This window comes from Dipodomys merriami, unplaced genomic scaffold (genome assembly GCF_024711535.1).
Source record: "Dipodomys merriami isolate MVZ:Mamm:240054 unplaced genomic scaffold, mDipMer1.0.p SCAF_2, whole genome shotgun sequence".
Lineage (NCBI taxonomy): Eukaryota > Metazoa > Chordata > Mammalia > Rodentia > Heteromyidae > Dipodomys > Dipodomys merriami.
Window position 1 is genome coordinate 29,157,526 of NW_027203381.1, and position 13,736 is coordinate 29,171,261.

A 13,736-nucleotide genomic window follows, 5' to 3' on the forward strand; every position below is an offset into this window, starting at 1 on the left:
CATCCCACCACAAAATCCTCACCTGCCTTCTTTCAGTGTGTTCAACATGCCAGAAGTAACTGTGTCCCAGCCAGGCTGAGGCAAATGCCACTTTAACAGCAGTCTCAGGATACCTCTGAAAACTCTCATCTCCCCTAACTTCTCCCTATACAAAGCCCAATCTCTAATCTCCATCTGTCCTGACCTATGTCTAACCCTCAGTCAGCACACCCAACATTGTTTCTATTGCCCTCTTCTTCCCTCTACCTCCTCCCTGGGAACATACATCCTGCATTCTCCTGGCTTTATCCAGCACATAAATTCAGATGACCTGGAACTCATTTCTCAGCAATTAAATCTATCATTAAGAGTCAGGATACTGTATTTAAGTAAACCCCTAAAAGAAGAATCCATGTGCCTTTATAGCATAAAGAACAGGACAACATGACAAATTTCTAGAATGTAAATACTAGGAAGAACAGGTCAAGACAGTTAAAATACTGGGTGTGGTGTGTTTATTTATAAAGAATGCTATAATAAAAATAATATGGGTTTCCTTTTTTATTTTCCATATCTTCCCTCTGAAGAGGACAATAAATAATTGTGAAGAGTCCTAAAAAGAATGCTGTAGTCGGGATATTGTTTGAATGTGTTCCTCAAAGGCTCCATGAGCTGGAATTTTGGTCCTCAATGTGGTGATGTTCGTGTTGAGAAATGCCTGAACTTTTAAGAAGTGAGGCCTCCTGGGAGGTAATAAGGCCTGTAAGAGGAACTATTACTTTTCTTTTTTTTTTTTTTTTTGTCAGTCGTGGGGCTTGAACTCTGGGCTTGGGCGCTGTCCCTCAGTTCTTCAGCTCAAGGCGAGTGCTCTACCACTTGAGCTACAGCGCCACTTCCGAACTATTACTTTTCTAACAGGGATAAATTATCTCTGAGGTGCATTCTCATGGGAAGGTACTGTTCTGAGTATCAGACTAACCATGTGAAGAAAAACCACTGTGATTCTATCTACCACGAGACTGTCACTAGTACAGAGGAGATGCCAGGGCCAGGCCCTTGGACCTTCATAGCTCTTGAATTTCATAAACTTCTTTTCGTTATAAAGTATCCCAACCTGATTTTGTTATAGCAACACAAAATGGATTAAGACAAGGAGGCAAATAAAAAGGCCCCAAAAGAACACAAAACCAGGCAAATTTGGTCAGGAAGAAAAAAAAATGTTCTTATTCTGGGACACACAGAGGCAAGTCAAAGAATCTCAGAAAAGTGTAAGCAAAGTTCTGGATATCTGTGTGTATATTACATATCAGAGAAGAGTCCTTAGCTTTCATCAGATTTTAAGGCTCTCAAATAGGATCATTGTTATCTCACAAATAAAAATCAATTCAATCATGAAGTAGATAAAGGTGGAGTATTTACATGAGTGTTTTAATACACCAGTGATTGTGTGTGGTTCTGAGTCCATCACAGTGCACATCTGTTAACTCTGTATATCTTCACAGTGTGATCTTCACCACAACTTGCCAAATGGAGCCAGTCACCATCTTCTTCTTCACTCTGTTTGGTTTTTCCATTGCAATTCTTCCAGCATAATTTTTTGATAGCAAGTGTATGACTTTGGCTGAAATCAAGACAGAGAATTAAAGTAGGCCACAACTACACAATATTTTACCAGATGCTTTCCCATATGCTAATGTCATTAGTTAAAAAAAAAACAAAATTAAAGTGTATTTATTTTTAATATCATCAGCAATACTTCAGCAACTTTATTTTACTTGGAAAATATATTACTCTATTTACTTTTAAAATGATCAGACTAAATATCTTTACTTACTGCCCCTGACACCAAATAGAGCAAGAAACAGACACTGAATTTCTGTTGAATGTTGTTTTAGTGATTAATTTATGAAATATCTAAACCAGTATTTCAGATAACAATACTGTATCTTTTTCTGAGAATTTCATCATTATTATATATTCTAGATTATCTTTCTGACATCTCTGTGAGATGGACTGACTTCTACACACATTTTTACCACTGAGTAATGAGATAACAGAATTAACTGTATCATGTTAAGAGTCTTGGCCTTCAGTATGACTACTAGAGTATATGATATTGATAGTCCTTTCCCCACTAAAAGACAGGTCTAGACTGCTACCAAATGAAGATTAGTAATAAATCTCCATGAAAATACAACATCCTCTATAAACTTAACCTGCAAACATCCCCAAAACAAAATGAACTGAAAGATCCTGGTAGGTTTTAAAGTAGTGAACACTGAAAACAATACCACAATTCGCTTTACATTTTCAGATGCTGAAAGCTCCTGTCACCAAATGTAATCTCAAGATAAAAAGAAAAATTGGGTTAGCTTCTTAAGAGGATAAGATTTATAACTGTGGTTTGAAGCCAACCAGGTAGAAAACTCCATGAGATCTTCAGTTTTAATTTTATTTATTGATTGATTTGATGCCAATACTGGGGCTTGAAGTCAGATCCTGGACACTGTCCTTAACTTTTTTACTTAAGGCTGGTGTCCTATCACTTGAGCCACAGACTTCTGGCTTCTTTGTGGCAGTATATAAGCAACATAAAAGGAGGAAAAAGAGAAGGAAGGGGAGCCTGGCGAGAAAAGAATTTTCAAATGATAGGCATATGTAGTATCAAAGGATTTCTATCTTCAGTAAGTAAATAGCACAAACTATTTCAACTGCTAAATTCACTAACAAAGAGATGGGAGCAAAACCATGAGAGCTACAATAATAAAAGCAGATGGACTGGGAAGGTGGCTCAGTGGTAGAATGCTTGCCTTGCAAAAAAAGCAGAATCTAATTTTAATATATCACAACAATTATAAGGCATACAAACATGCTTGGCTGATATGAAAACAGACTTCACCAGATGAAATAGCTTGAAAAAGACATATGCTCACAAATATCTCTCCATTAAGCCATTCACTCTGCATTACAGTATTGCTATATGGAATTGTATCTTAAATTATATAATACAGATAGAAGAAAAAGAGAGGAAGCTTCAGAACATGGGATGGGTGATATAGAATAATACTAGTGACCTACTGACAGAATAAGGGGAGTATAAAAGTAGATTACAGATGACCTCTGTGCTGTACTTCAAGCTCCGTCCTGTAATTCAAGCTACTTGGGAGAATGAGATCAGAAGGAAGCCCTTCTCAAGACCCCTTGAGATCCCTTCTCAAACAATTCCAAGGCATGGGAGCATGTATCTGTCATCCTACACCCATGGGTGAATGGAGTTAAATCATGGTCCCAGGCCAGCTATGGCAGGTAAGTCTATCATATTCTATCTCAATAGAAGAACTTGGGTGCAGTAATACATACCTATGTCCAGATACCTAAGGCAGAAAGCACTACTTGTGCTTAAAAACAGCCAGTCATAGGAGCCTTAAGGAATGCTCCAAGTCTGTGCCATATAGTAGCTGAGATAAAGTGTTCAATTACAAATATAGCTAACAAACCACAATTTACATTATTTCCAAATATCACACCAGTATATATGAAAATTTAAGAATCTGTTGTATTCAAATTCTAAAACCCTTGATAAAACTACCCTCATCTTGATTGTGTTTGTAAAAGCAATCAAGCAAGTTGGTCAAGCAAATTGCAAAAAATAGGCCTACATTATAACTACTATCAATTTTAAGAAGTAACACTATTCGTAATAAGCATGATAGATATAGATATGTGCTTTTCTAGATGAAAACAGGGCATTAAATTTGCTACTCAACACCTCTACTTAATCTATCTAATCTAATTTGATAGAAGCAAAAACAGGAAGCAAATACCTTTGACTTGTTTCTACACACCGGTTCCAGTCGTTTATTTCTGGCACTTGATCAGTCTTTCTCCAAGTGTATAAGCAAATCTTACCACATTCTAATCCAATTGCAACCACATATCTGTTTAAGAGAAGTAAATAACAGTGATTAATTGAGCATGAATTACTGCTATCTCCATCACTTCTCTAACATTACAATGTTGTTATATATAATTGTTATATGGAACTGTCCCCAACTTAAAGATGTCAGCCCAGGATACACTGTGATGCTCCACTGTGTCTTCAAAGAGCCAGAAAAGGAACACAGGCTTTCCTCTGGCCTTGGCTGGAAAAACCCATGAGTCAGTGCTTTCTCAGCTGACTAGTAGGACCCCTGTTATACCACAAGGACTTTTTCTTTTAAACAAAAAAAGCACTATGATTCTATAGTTGGTGAAACAAGAACCTTCAATCACACCAATATATATTTCAGCTCTCTGAATCACTGAGTACTATCAACTTAAAAATTATTATAAGAAACCTAAGTATTGGAAAACAATAGCAACTCAGAAGCAAAGTGAGCACATGAATTAAAATATTGACAAACCAAGCAGTCCTCTTCAAAGAAATATGAAACCAGGCCCCACACAGAGACTGACCTTTGGGAAGAGTTAAATGCTGGGCAGACACTGACAGCAGTTACAGCCCCACCTACATCCAGGACTGAGGAGCAGGGGCCAATGCTGTTCTCCATGCAGTCATCATTGGAGTCACACTCACCCCAGACGACCACCTGACAGACAGATCACTTTGTAAAGTTTTCTTCTTGCAACACTTCAATGTAAGTATGAGTTCTAATAGCATGGTGAAAAATACCTGCCCTGATACTTTTAAATCTGTAGTTTCTTTGTTTCTGTTCTTGTTTTTGGTCAGTTGTGGGGCTTAAACTCTGGGCCTGGGCACTGTCCCTCAGCTTTTTAGCCCAAGGCGAGCACATTACCACTTGAGCCACAGCGCCACATCTGGTTTTCTGGTGGTTTATTGGAGATAAGAGTCTCACAGACTTTCCTGTCAAATCTGTAACTCTTACATTTGTGTGTGCTGCTTCAAAACTTCACGGCATTTCAAGCATCGCTGTGGTATCTGCCACATTGTGGCAGGTCTTAAGACCTCGACTACCTAAGTGTGTTGACCTACTGCCTCCCCACAGACCCAGTGAAATTCTAGCAGTCATGTCTTCATGGAAGGCACATATACGTCCCCAAAAGGTTACTCAAAATGTATGGAGACCCATCAAATCTCTACTTCCTCCTCTACATCACTCATCAGGAGGACATTGCTTTGATATTCCTCAGGCCTCATGGTATGTTACTTCTAACAAAAAAAGGAAAGGAAAGTGAAATGGGCAATGGCTGTAAAACATGGACTAAAGAAAGATTCTGAGCAGAAGCCTCTGGCAGAGCCAGCAAAAACACATACATTTGTAGGAATGTGCGGCAAATACCTCTTGACCTATTTCACCCTTGCTAGATCCTTGAGAGCTGTGATGGGCCACTTTCTGTTGGGTTGACTATGGAGGGCAGAAGCACTGCTGTTTCCTCAGCATGGATCAATCAGTGCCACCAAGAAAAAGGCAAAGAAATAGAAGTGATTGCCTGTAAGAAAGATGACTGAGAGATTGGCACTAAAGTGTTTAACCCAAATGACACTATGGCTTCTAACAAGCCTTGATCAAGTAATTTGTACCATGTGTATGACTAGAGGAAAAAAGAAATGCTAAGCTACCTTAAAACCTCTCGTCTGTAGCAAATGCAAAGAGAAGATATTTTCAAGAAAATGAAAACAGAAGGAAGAACATGGGTTAAGTTCAACATTTCCCAGAGAACAAGAGAAGTCATGTTTAAAAACCATAAACAGGGGCTGGGAAGTTGGCTCAGTGGTAGAGCACTTGCCTTGCATGCCTGAGGCCCTGGGTTCAATTCCTCAGCACCATATAAGCAAAAAAAAAAAAAAAAAAAAACCATAAACAGTGCTGGGTGCCAGTGGCTTACACCTATAATCCTGGCTACGCAGGAGTTTTCTAAGGATTGCGGTTTGCAGGAAAGTCTGCGAGACTCTTAGCTCCAATTACAACTAGGAAACCAGAAGTAGCACTGTGGCTCAAAGTGGTAGAACATTAGCCTTGAGTGTAAAAGCTCAGGACAGTGCCCAGGGTCTGAGTTCAAGCCTAATGACTCACATTTAAAAAATAAAAAAATAACTAGCTGTTTTTGACTTTTCAGTCTTGGGTCATGGTCCATCCTTTTCTATTTCTGAATTTTTTATGTAGCAATATTCACTATAGAAAAGTGTTTAAATTTATGAAAATATGAATCAGAAAACCAGAAATTATTTTGCAAGTTCTGCTCTTTTCCTTGAAACATGTCAAAAAGTTCTCCCCATATTTTTGATATTTCAAAGATCTATATCTGTTCAATTTAACAAGCAAAAAAAGCTTTTATATGCATATATGGTTTGTGAACTAATTTTTAAAGATTATATCAGAAGCAAGGTACTTGTGGCTCATACCTATAATCCTAGTTATTCAGGGGGCTGAGATCAGAGGATCACAGTTTGCGGCCAGCATAGGCAGAAAAACCCATGGGAGTCTTATTTTTAAGTATCTAGCAAACAAGCCAGAAGTAAAGGTATGGCTCAATGATAATGTGCCAGGATTGATTGAAAAAAAAAAGTCACAGCATGAGGCCCTGAGTTCTAGCCCCAGAACTGGAATACACACAAAAAAGTTGTATCAGAAAGACAGTATTGTGTATTTTATTCAATCATACCTGCAAAAATGTTAATTTACATTTGAAATATATATTAAGTTTTTTCAAAAGTACCTTTTTGTCTCGACTCCCAGTGAAGAAATATTTACTATCAGGACTCCAATCACAGGACCAAATAATTCTACTGTGCACAGAAGTGATTTTGTTTGTGAAGGCAAAGAGACTGAAAATTGGATCTGAAAAACACATGTATACAGTACTTAAAAAGCAGAAAAAACTTTTTACCTTAGATAGTCCTGCTTAAGTGCCAAATGAATTGTACAATCAGTAATTGATTTCCATATGCTCACATTTGCAACTGACCCCTCACCAGAAGTCTGTATACACATAGCTTTTCTTCTAGTAGGGGATGCTTCTATATCGACCAGCCAACTCTAGTGACTGACAATAAACAGTTTTGAGATGGCCAAGAAAGAATTTAATTGATGCTTCTCAGAGAAGCCTGAAAGGAAAGGAAGGGAGGACACAAACAAGAGGAAAAAAGAAAGGAAAGAAGGGAGGGAGGGATCTTAAGAAAAATGTTCTTTGTAAGGTTTAAATGTAAGGTAACTTTATATGGGCTAAACCTGTAACATGTAACTGCTTATAAGGAAAGAAAGGGAGTAGATTCATTCATTTAAAATCCATAAAGACACACAAAAAATGGTATATATGTTACTTATAGCACTGTTTGTTTGTTTTTGTCGGTCATGGGGCTTGAACTCTAGGCCTGAGCGCCGTCCCTCAGCTCTTCAGCTCAAGGCTAGTACTCTACCACTTGAGCTACAGTACCACTTCTGGTTTTCTGGTGGTTTATTAGAGATAAGAGTTTCATGGACTTTCCTGCCCAGGCTGGCTTTGAACCTCGATCCTCGTATCTCAGCCTCCTGAGTAGCTAGGATTACAGGCATAAGCCACTGATGCCCAGCAATTTTTTAAAAAATATTGTATGTCAGGAAATCATTAGTGATGAGAAGGAAAATACAGATGTTCCTCAACTTACAATTGTGTTATGCACTGACAAACCAACTGAAAAGTAAAAATACCGTTTAGTAAAAAATGCATTTAATATAACAACCTAGCAGACATCAATGCTTAGCAACACAACACAGTGAAGAGAGCTGGTTCTTTATTCTGTGATCATGAGGCTGCTGGGAGCTGCAGTGTGCTGCCATTGTTCAGCAATGAACTCATATAGCTAGCACAGGAAAATATAAAATTCAAAAGTTGTCACTATGTTTCTACCAGATGCATGTCACTTCATCTACTGCAAAGTTGACCAATTCCTAAGTCAAACCATCTGATTTCAGGGAACATCTGTAATCTATGCTAACACATACTTCTGAGCATGTTTTATAATTCCTAGATATTCCCTATTCTCAATGGAATAGAAATATTGATGGATCAGATACAATACAAATCATATCAATGCATAATAAAAATTCAAGCTTAAATGAAATAAACACATTTTAAGTGTTCTCTAAAATTCAGGAACCAGAAGAAATTAGGGGAATAGTATACAGAGGTAACAATAAAAGCTTCATTCTTTTCTTTTTTAAAATATATGCCACATCTGAGCAGACAACAACCTGCCCAGGGTCACATCATCCAGACACATGCCTAACTAGCCTTTCCTAATGTGACAGAGAAGGATAGGAAAAGCTAACTGTCTCCTATAAGTGTCCTAATTTAAAAACCTCTTTACATTTATAAACCAGTTTAGACAAAAGAAAGAAACTACTCCATTACAAGTTTTCTTGGTAATATCTTCATTATTTCACTCCTATAAAATCCTAGCTCAGAATCCATTATCCACTTGTTTTAGTGACTACATTCTGTAATTATTTGCAGAATTTAATTTTCTACATGCAAATGTCTAAACATATATTGAGACTGCTGAACAAATGCCATCCTGAATATATAATCACAAGAAGTAAGCCACAAATCACTTGTAATTATTTAAATCTTACTAGGAAGCCTAAGTCTCCCTCAGTTATCCAAAAACTGAAAGGCTTCATCACAGCATGGGGCTCTGCCCTCACCTTGCTGCCTATTTCTCTTTACCACACAGCTGCTTAATGTGTATATGATAGATATAACTCCTTCACTAGTAACTTTCCCAGTCAAAAGCTGTTTTACCGAATTCAGGTGAGATTGTGTCCTGCCTTTTCCACAATGACCAGGTTCGATCTCTGGAAACAGCCAGTAAGAATTTGTCATTAGGTGAGAAGGCCATTTGGGTGACAGTCAGACTGTGGAAAACTAAGTTCTGCACCTGTTTCCAAGATGTAGTATTCCAAAGAATGATAGCTGCGTGCTCTTTCTTAGCTGCCTGTGGGACACACATGAAACACAAAGCTATTTAACCAGAAAGAAAACATTAAAAATAATATATTGTCCCTATGTGTCCCTATGGGCACTGGTGGCTCATGTCTGTAATCTTAGCTGCTACTCAGGAAGCTAAGATCTGAGCATCATGGTTCAAAACCAGCCCAGGTAGGAAAGTCCATGAGACTTTTATCTCCAATTAACCACCAGAAAACTGGAAGTGGCTCTGTAGCTCAAATGGTAGAGCGCTAGCCTTGAGCAAAAGAGCTCAGGGACAGCACCCAGGCCCTGAGTTCAAACCCCAAAACCAACAACAATAACAAAAAACCCTTCAAAAAACCATAAAACTCCAAGAAAGTAACATCCAGCGACAAAGGCTAATCTCTAGAAAGAAGTGGAAAAAAGTAGGATAGAAAAGATTAATCATAGACAGTGCTGGAGGCTTACACTATAATCCTAGCTGTTCAGGAGGCTGAAATCTGAGGACTGCAGTTAAAGCCAGCCTGAATAGGAAAGTCCATAAGACTCTTAACTCCAATAAACTACTCAAAAAAATGCCAGAAGTAGAACTGTGGCTCAAGTGGTACAGCATTAGCAGATGATGGACAGCACCCAGGACTTAAGTTCAAGCCCCAGGACTGAAACACACACACACACACACACACACACACACACACACACACACACACACACACACACACACACACACACACACACACACACACACACACACACACACACACACACACACACACCACACACACACACACACACACACACACACACACACACACACCACATACAACTGAAAAGATGAATTATCAAGTATCTGTGCTGCACACATAACATTTCAACACTTTTTAAAGAAAAACAACACCAACCCACGATTAGGATCATTTTAAAAGGAAGAACAAATTCTTTTTTTAAAAAAGAATCTACAGCTACAAGAATTGCATTACAAAAAAGAAAAGAAAACCCTCAAGAGAGAGAAAAATGTCTGGTGAAAAAGTATTCCCACCACATGGTAGGATTATTTCCATACATATAGGCAATATACAGAGCACTTGTATGGAAATATATGTGCATGTATGCAGAGAAATTATCACAATGAAACCTGTGTACCACATAGGTATGCTAGTCCAAAGAAATGGAAAATCAAAGTGGAATCAAAATAAAAAATAATGAATCCAAAAGAAGTAAAACACAACAGATGGATCTGAGAAGACAAATAATGTGAGTTATATCCAACCAGTTTTCACATTAATACAGATGAAATAGTAAATTCTCCTATTCAAATGAAAGACTGATAACAGATGAAAAAGCAAGACTCAATTGTATATTACCTCTAAACAACCCACTGAAATAAAATGAATACCTTAAAAATAAAATGGTGGAAAAAGACACAAAGTTTCAAAATGCAACTTTCAATAAAACTGAAAGCATAAAAATTTGAGCAATATCAACAAACTGATATAATTAGTTATACAACACTCCATCCAAAAGTACAAAACACACATTATTTTCAACTGAATGTAGGTACTAAGCAAGATTTGTTTCAAAGGGTTCAAGTGATAATATGGTCTCTGATCAAAATAAAACTAAACCATAAATCAATGAAAGTAAAGAACTTAGAAAACACTTAGTAAATGGAAGCTAAATAATATATTTTGAAATATCCCACTGGTCAGAGATGAATCAAGCTGAGTGCTGGGGGTTTACACCTGTAACAGCTACTCACTCAGGAGACTGAGATCTGAGGATCTCAATTCAAAGCCAGCCCAGCGAAGGAAAGTCCGTGACACTCTTATCTACAACTAAACACCAGAAAATTGGAAGTGGAGCTATGGCTCAAAGTGGAGGACAGGGACAGTGCTCAGGTCTTGAGTTCAAGCCCCACAACCCACAAAATTTTTTTAAAAAGAAAAGACATGATGAATCAGAAGAAAGTCAGAAACTAGTTTTAATTGGATGAAAATTTTAAAAGCACACTTAACTTTATGGAAATAATTATTTTGAAAAACTGGGTCCCAACGTATGAGCATCTGCCATAAAGAGCTGAGAGACTGGAGATCCAGAGTATACTTTACTGGGCCTCACTCACAAGGCATGATTGTGGGCAGCAAGACCAGTTAATCCCAAGATGGTCAGAAATGGAGCTTATAAAATAGTCAGGACAAGACTGATTACATCTTGGCAGAAATGTTCCTCATTATCTTAAGCTACTATCAAGAATGTTGGGCACGTTCCTGGCTCCCATAATATCAGGATCTGGGTCATAAAACTCTGCATATACTCTAATGGTTTTGGTTTACTTTTATAGTGTGCTGGGAAAAACAGATCAAAGTTACTCAGAGGCAATCAAAATAATTATGACTCAAGACGGCTGTGGTCTGGTCAAACGGTATTTCTATAAGCCTGAAAACAATATTCAGAGGGGAAAAAAACTAAAGAGGAGATACAATCTAAATAAGTAGAAAGAAAGAAATACAAGTGAACATCAGTGATAAAAAAGAATAGCAAAGAAAATCAGTGAAATAAAAAATTGACTCTTTGGGAATATAAAATCATCAATTTACTGTTCAATTTCCAGAATGCTCCATTGCAATACAAAGCACAAAGGAGGAAAAAACAAAAATTGCCAGCAGTAGAAACATAAAAGTAACATAAGTGGAGTTTCTATGATTATTAAAAACATCATAAGGCAATATTATGGAAAGTTTGTGCCAGTAAATTTGAAATACCAAATAAAGGGATAAATTTCCTGAGACACTGATTATTAAAGTGAAGTCCAGGAACAATAGATAATCTAAATATTCTCATTAATAACTACTATAATAGATCATCTAAATATTCTCATTAATAACTACTAACATGTAATTAAAAACCTTTTTGCAAAAATCATCGGAATGAGAATTCTATGAAAAATTTTAAAAGTTATGTCAACACTACACAAACTATTCGAGATTTGTAGAGAAAGAATTACTTCTATGATGCATTACATGACAAACATGGGGCCATTGTGAGGAAAGAAAACTGAAGTGTGATAACCTTCATAAACTACTGAAAATGTTTAACAAAATTTTAGCAAATAGAATCCAATGACATGCAAAAAGACAATACATTATGAAGAAGTTGATTTTGGTTCTGGAAATGCAAAGTTGGTTCATCGGCTTTGAAAAAAATAAATAAAATTTATTTTTAAAAAGAGAAACAGAGAAGCCGGGTGCCGGTGGCTCACGCCTGTAAACCTAGCTACTCAGGAGGCTGAGATCTGAGGATCATGGTTCAAAGCCAGCCCGGGCAGGAAAGTCCATTAGACTCTTATCTCCAATAAACTGCCAGAAAACCAGAAGTAGTGCTGTGGCTCAAGTGGTAGAGCGCTAGCCTTGAGCTGAAGAGCTCGGGGGACAGGCCCAGAGTTCAAACCCCATGACAAAAAAAAAAAAGAGAAACAGAGGAAGGAAAAGAATTTCCAAAATTGAGCATCCATACCAGATAGACTTGCAGATAATTAGAAACTTCAGGGAACTTCTATAAACAGATGAAGATGAAAGCTATAGCAAACAACATTCTCAATGAAGACAGGAATGTTTGTTTCTGATATGAGAACCAAACAAAATTGTTTGCTGTCATCACTTCTATTAAATATTAAGACATATTATTGAGATATTAAAGATTTTCATTCATAGGCAACATAACCATCTAGGTGGAAAATCTTCTGGTTGCCACAATATAGCTATGGACTATATACACCAAAAAGCAGGCACTTGGGCTCACTAAACAAATACTTCTGGATTTAAAGTACTAATAGCACCAAAGACAATAGTGGTACACTTCCCATATATATCCCAATAGGTCATCAAAGAAATATCAGATACCAACTGAATAAAACAGACATCTACGTGTATTCCATCCAGCAGCTGCGTAATTCTTCTCTTGGATCAAGTGCAAGCTTGGAAGACACACAGTAAGAGAAGCTGAGAAAGTTAAGGTTCAGGAACAGCAGGCACCAGTGGTCTTTCATGTAGCATTCCATCTAAATTTCTATCAACCTGCAGGAGCCTCATGACCCAAACAACTTGTGAAGAAAAGGTAAAACTCCCTACCTTACAGGCCGAGGCAAGTAGAGTCTTTGAATTGTTACAAGCAACACAAAATATTTCATAACCATGTCCATATCTAAAATTTAAAGAGAAAATACATGACCTCTATATTAGTAAACGGTCTGTGCTTATTCTACAAAACATTAAAAAGTGGAATGAGTAGCATCAATTTCTCTGTGAACCCACAATTTTTTTAAGGGACAGCACACTTTTGTCTAAGTAAATAGTTGGGGTTAAAAATAGGGAGACTGGCAAAAATGCCAGCTTTTAAGAAAGTAATACGAGTCATTCAAACAATCAGGTTAACATTCAGGTTTCATCTATCTCAGCTGACTGTAACAAATTATGATGCAGCTGGGTACCAGTGGCTCACGCCTGTAATCCTAGCTACTCAGGAGGCTGAGATCTAAGGATCATGGTTCAAAGCCAGGGTGGGCAGGAAAGTCCTTGAGACTTTTATCTCTAATTAACCACCAGAAAAAAAAAATCCAGTAGTGGAGGTGTGGCTCAAAGTGGTAGAGCACCATCCTGGAGCAAAAAAGCTCAGGGACAAAGGCCCAGATCCTGAGTTGAAGACCCATGACCACCACCAACAACAAAAATTAACGAGTAAAAGTATTGATGAGAGCCATCAAAGACAAAAAAGGCTTAATCTTACTACCTAGGAAGGTAAGATCTAAAGATTATGGTTCAAAGTCAACAGGAACTGGAAAGCCTCTGAGA

At 37.5% G+C, this 13,736-nt stretch overlaps 1 protein-coding gene across 1 annotated transcript in view; it reads right to left on the bottom strand.

Moving 5' to 3' along the window:
• Nucleotides 1-477: 477 nt before the first annotated feature.
• The window catches only part of Elp2 (elongator acetyltransferase complex subunit 2), a 35,125-nt gene continuing 21,866 nt past the window's right edge, over nt 478-13,736 (bottom strand). Inside the window, exons 17-22 of the mRNA XM_070029314.1 lie at nt 13,017-13,089; nt 8,722-8,914; nt 6,658-6,779; nt 4,435-4,568; nt 3,804-3,917; nt 478-1,600 (exon numbers count right to left, since the gene is read on the bottom strand). Of these exons, the coding sequence (XP_069885415.1) occupies nt 1,444-1,600; nt 3,804-3,917; nt 4,435-4,568; nt 6,658-6,779; nt 8,722-8,914; nt 13,017-13,089 (793 nt within the window). The 3' untranslated portion in view covers nt 478-1,443. The remainder of the gene's footprint in view (nt 1,601-3,803; nt 3,918-4,434; nt 4,569-6,657; nt 6,780-8,721; nt 8,915-13,016; nt 13,090-13,736) is intronic.